We start from the raw sequence: 4,407 nt of genomic DNA on the forward strand, positions 1-4,407 counted from the left end.
AAATAAATAAATAAATAAATAAATAAATAAATAAATAAATAAAAATACATTAAGAACAGTAAATGTCCTGAAGGAACAAAACTCATGCTAATATTTGCTGGTGATGATTTCAATGTAACAGAAGATTATAGAAGACTAAAAAGTCTTCTTGTTGATTTCTTCAGAGGCCCAAGGGTATCAAATACCTGCCTGGCTGGATTAGAGTATGTTCTGCACTTCACTGCACTGAATGGGAAGATTTACTTTCGAAGCTATAAGTTGCTGTTGAAGAAATCTGGTTACAGAACACCACAGATTGAATTGGAAGAGATGGGACCCTCATTAGATCTGGTTCTGAGGAGGACACACCTGGCATCGGATGACTTTTATAAATTATCTATGAAAATGCCAAAACCTCCCAAGCCAAAGAAGAAGAAAACTATCTCCAATGATACTTTTGGTACAACTTATGGAAGGATTCATACGTAGAAGCAAGACCTAAGCAAACAACAGACCAGGAAAATGAAGGGGTTGAAGAAGCGACCTGCAGAAAGGATAACAGAAGACCAGGAGAAAAGTCAAAAGAATTTAAAAGAAATGACGGGGGAAAAAAAAAAGAATTTACCAGAACTAAACATTGGAGAAGGTTGCACAACACTGTGGAAGTAAATGCCAAGAATTGAACACTTTAATATGATTAATGGTTCATTTTATTTTACGTGAATCTTATCTCAATAAAAATAGAATAAACTGGGTGCAGTAGTTCATGCCTGTAATCCCAGTACTTTGGGAGGCCAAGGCGGGAAGATTGCTTGAGATTAGGAGTTCTCAAGACCAGCCTGAGCAACAGAGAGGAACCCTATCTTCTTTCCGTTGTTGTTGTTGTTGTTTTGAGACAAGGGTCTTGCTCTGTCACCCAGTCTAGAGTGTAGTGGCGTGGTGTGATTGATCTCACTACAACTCTGCCTCCTGGGTACAAGTGATCCTCCCAGGAGTGGTTGGGATAACAGGTGTATGCCACCATGCCCAGCTAATCTTCATATCTTTTTTGGTAGAGATAGGGTTATTCTGTGTTGTCAAGGCTGGTCTCAAACTCTGGGCTCAAACAACCTGCTTACCTTGGCCTCCTAAAGTGCTAGGATTACAGGGGTAAGCCACCTCACCTGGCCTTGACCCTATCTTTAAAAAAAAAAAAAAAAAAGGCCGTAGCTGCCAAAGCCTTTAATCCCAGCACTTTGGGAGGCTGAGACAGGCGGATCATGAGGTCAGGAGATCGAGACCATCCTGGCTAACACGGTGAAACCCCGTCTCTACTAAAAAATACAAAAAACTAGCCGGGCGAGGTGGCGGGCGCCTGTAGTCCCAGCTAATCGGGAGGCTGAGGCAAGAGAATGGCGTAAACCCAGGAGGCAGAGCTTACAGTGAGCTGAGATCCGGCCACTGCACTCCAGCCTGGGCGACAGAGTGAGACTCCGTCTCAAAAAAAAAACAAAAAACAAAAAACTAGCAGGGCATGGTGGGCATGCACCTGTAGTCCCAGCTACATAGGAGGATGAAGTGGGAGTATTGCTTGAACCCAAAAGTTTGAGGTGTCAGTGAGCTATGATGGCACTGCTGCACTCCATCCTGGGTAGCAGATTAAGAACCTGTCTCTTAATGAAAAAAAGGAAAGAGATTTTAGAAAAAGAAAAAAAACAAGGGACCTTCTCAGAACCTCTAGAATCAAGAGCGAGATGCTGCATGATCAATGAAATGAAAACTCTCGGCCAGGCGCGGTAGCTCACACCTGTCATCCAAACACTTGGGGAGGCAGAGGTGGGCAGATAATGAGGTCAGGAGTTTGAGACCAGCCTGGCCGGTATGGTGAAACCCCGTCTCTACTAAAAATACAAAAATTAGCCAAGCGTGGTGGCACGTACTCGTAGTCCCAGCTACTCGGGAGGCTGAGACAAGAGAATCCCTTGAACCCTAGAGGCAGAGGTCGCAGTGAGCTGAGATCATGCCACTGCACTCCAGCCTAGGTGACAGAGCAAGACTCCGTCTCAAACACTCAAATCCTTGCTTTCTTTCTTTTTTTTTTTTTTTTGAGATGGAGCCTTGCTTTGTCACCCAAGCTGGACTGCAGTGGAGTGATCTCGGCTCACTGCAACCCCTGCATTCTGGGCTCAAGCTGTTCTTCTGCCTTAGCATCCAGAGTAGCTGGGATTACAGGCACGTGTCACCACGCCCAGCTAATTGCTTTCTATTTCTATTTATTTATTTATTTATTTTTTGAGACAGAGTCTTGCTGTGCTGCTCAGGCTGGAGTGCAGTGGTGCGATCTCCGCTCACTGCAAGCTCCGCCTCCCAGGTTCATGCCATTGTCCCAGCTCAGCCTCCTGAGTAGCTGGGATTACAGGCACCTGCCACCTCCCCAGCTAATTTTTTGTATTTTTCATAGAGACGGGGTTTCACCGTGTTAGCCAGGATGGTCTTGATTTCCTGACCTCGTGATCCGCCCGCCTTGGCCTCCCAAAGTACTAGGATTACAGGCATGAGCCACAGCGCCCGGCCTGTTTTCTATTTTTAGTAGAGACAGGTTTCACCATGTTGGCCAGGCTGGTCTCGAACTCCTGACCTCAAGTGATCCACCCACCTCGGCCTCCCAAAGTGCTGGGATTACAGGCATGAGCCACTGTGCCCGGCCAAATCCCTGCTTTCAAATGCCCACCTCTTCTCATGTCAAGGCTACATTCTGCACTTGCAGAATATTGAAGTAATTCCATATATATATGTATATACATATAAATGAATATATGTATATTTACTACATATATATTATATATGTGTGTGTGTATGTGTATATATATATATTTTATTTTTTTAATTGAGACAGAGTCTCAATCTGTCGCCCAGGCTGGAGTGCAGTGGCGCGATCTCAGCTCACTACAACCTCCACCTCCTGGGTTCAAGCAATTCTCTGCCTCAGTCTCCTGAGTAGCTGAGATTACAAACCACCGCCACCACGCCCAGCTGATTTTTTTTGTATTTTTAGTAGAAACGGGGTTTCACCATCTTGGCCAGCCTGGTCTTCAATGCCTGACCTCGTGATCCACCTGCCTCCGCCTCCCAAAGTGCTGGGATTACAGGCATGAGCCACCGTGCCCAGCCATGTATTCTATATTTATATATGTGGCAGTCTACTATGTGGCAGTCACTAAACTGGGCACTGGTAAAACAAACAATGGAGTGCAAAACCGTCACGGCCCCTGCCCTCCTGGAGCTTACAAACCTTGTTGGAAGAGGCAGGCGTTGATCAAAAGACTATATAAATAGGGCCAAGCGCAGTGGCTCAGGCCTGTAATCCCAACACTTTGGAAGGATGAGCCGGCTGGATCACCTGAGGTCAGGAGTTCAAGACCAGCCTGGTCAACATGGCAAAAACCTGTCTCCACTAAAAATACAAAAAAATTAGCTGAGCATGGTGACACATGCCTATATTCCCAGCTACTCAAGAAGCTGAGGAAGGAGAATCCCTTGAATCCACGTGGTGGAGGTTGCAGTGAACCGAGATTACACCACTGCACTCCAGCCTTGTAGACAGAGCGACGCAAAAAAAATAAATAAATAAACAAATAAAGGCCATATAAATAAATGAAGATGCACAACTGTGACAATTGCTATAAGAAAGATTTATGGTGCTATAAGAGCAAATGAGAGGAAGATTTGGGCCAAGCTGGCTCACACCAGTAATCCCAGCACTTCGGGAGGCTTAGATGGGCTGATCTCAAAAAACAAACAAACAAAAAAGAGTAAGATTTGAGGAGCAGTGTATAACAGGTAAAGAATATTCCTGACAAGTAATAGACTGTGCAATGGCCTTGTAGCAGAATGAAGCATGGTGTCTTTAAGGACTGCAGGAAGACCATGTGGCTATAGCAAAGATGCTTAGGAACAGCCCAACCATGTAATACCTTCTAAGCCAGGGAAGATGAGTCTGGTTTGTTGTTGTTGTTTTTAGACGGAGTCTCACTCTGTCGCCCTGGCTGGAGTGCAGTGGTTAGATCTCGGCTCACTGCAACATTTGCCCCCTGGGTTCAAGTGATTCTCCTGCCTCAGCCCCCCAGGTAGTTGGGATTTCAGGCATACCACCACACCCAGCTAATTTTTGTATTTTTAGTAGAAACGGGGTTTTACTATATTGGTCAGGCTGGTCTCGAACTCCTGACCTCGCGATCCCCCTGCCTCAGCCTCCCAAGGTGTTGGGATTACAGGCATGAGCCACCGCGCCTGGCCTAATTTTTATTTTTATAGAGATGGGGCCTCACTTTGTTGCCCAGCCTGGTCTTGAACTCCTGGGCTCAAGCTATCCTCCCACCTTGGCCTCCCAAAGTGCTGAGATTACAGATATAAACCTCCATGCCCAGCAGTTTTTTTTTTTTTTTTTTT

General features: G+C 45.5%; 1 protein-coding gene across 1 annotated transcript in view; it reads left to right on the forward strand.

Annotated features, from left to right (window-relative positions):
• The window catches only part of LOC108538494 (ribosome production factor 2 homolog), a 10,361-nt gene extending 9,729 nt beyond the window's left edge, over positions 1-632 (forward strand). The window contains exon 2 of the mRNA XM_017886615.1: positions 165-632. Within this exon, the coding sequence (XP_017742104.1) occupies positions 165-468 (304 nt within the window). The 3' untranslated portion in view covers positions 469-632. The remainder of the gene's footprint in view (positions 1-164) is intronic.
• The last annotated feature ends 3,775 nt before the right edge of the window (positions 633-4,407 follow it).

The sequence above is a fragment of the Rhinopithecus bieti genome, unplaced genomic scaffold (genome assembly GCF_001698545.2).
Source record: "Rhinopithecus bieti isolate Rb0 unplaced genomic scaffold, ASM169854v2 scaffold_15197, whole genome shotgun sequence".
Lineage (NCBI taxonomy): Eukaryota > Metazoa > Chordata > Mammalia > Primates > Cercopithecidae > Rhinopithecus > Rhinopithecus bieti.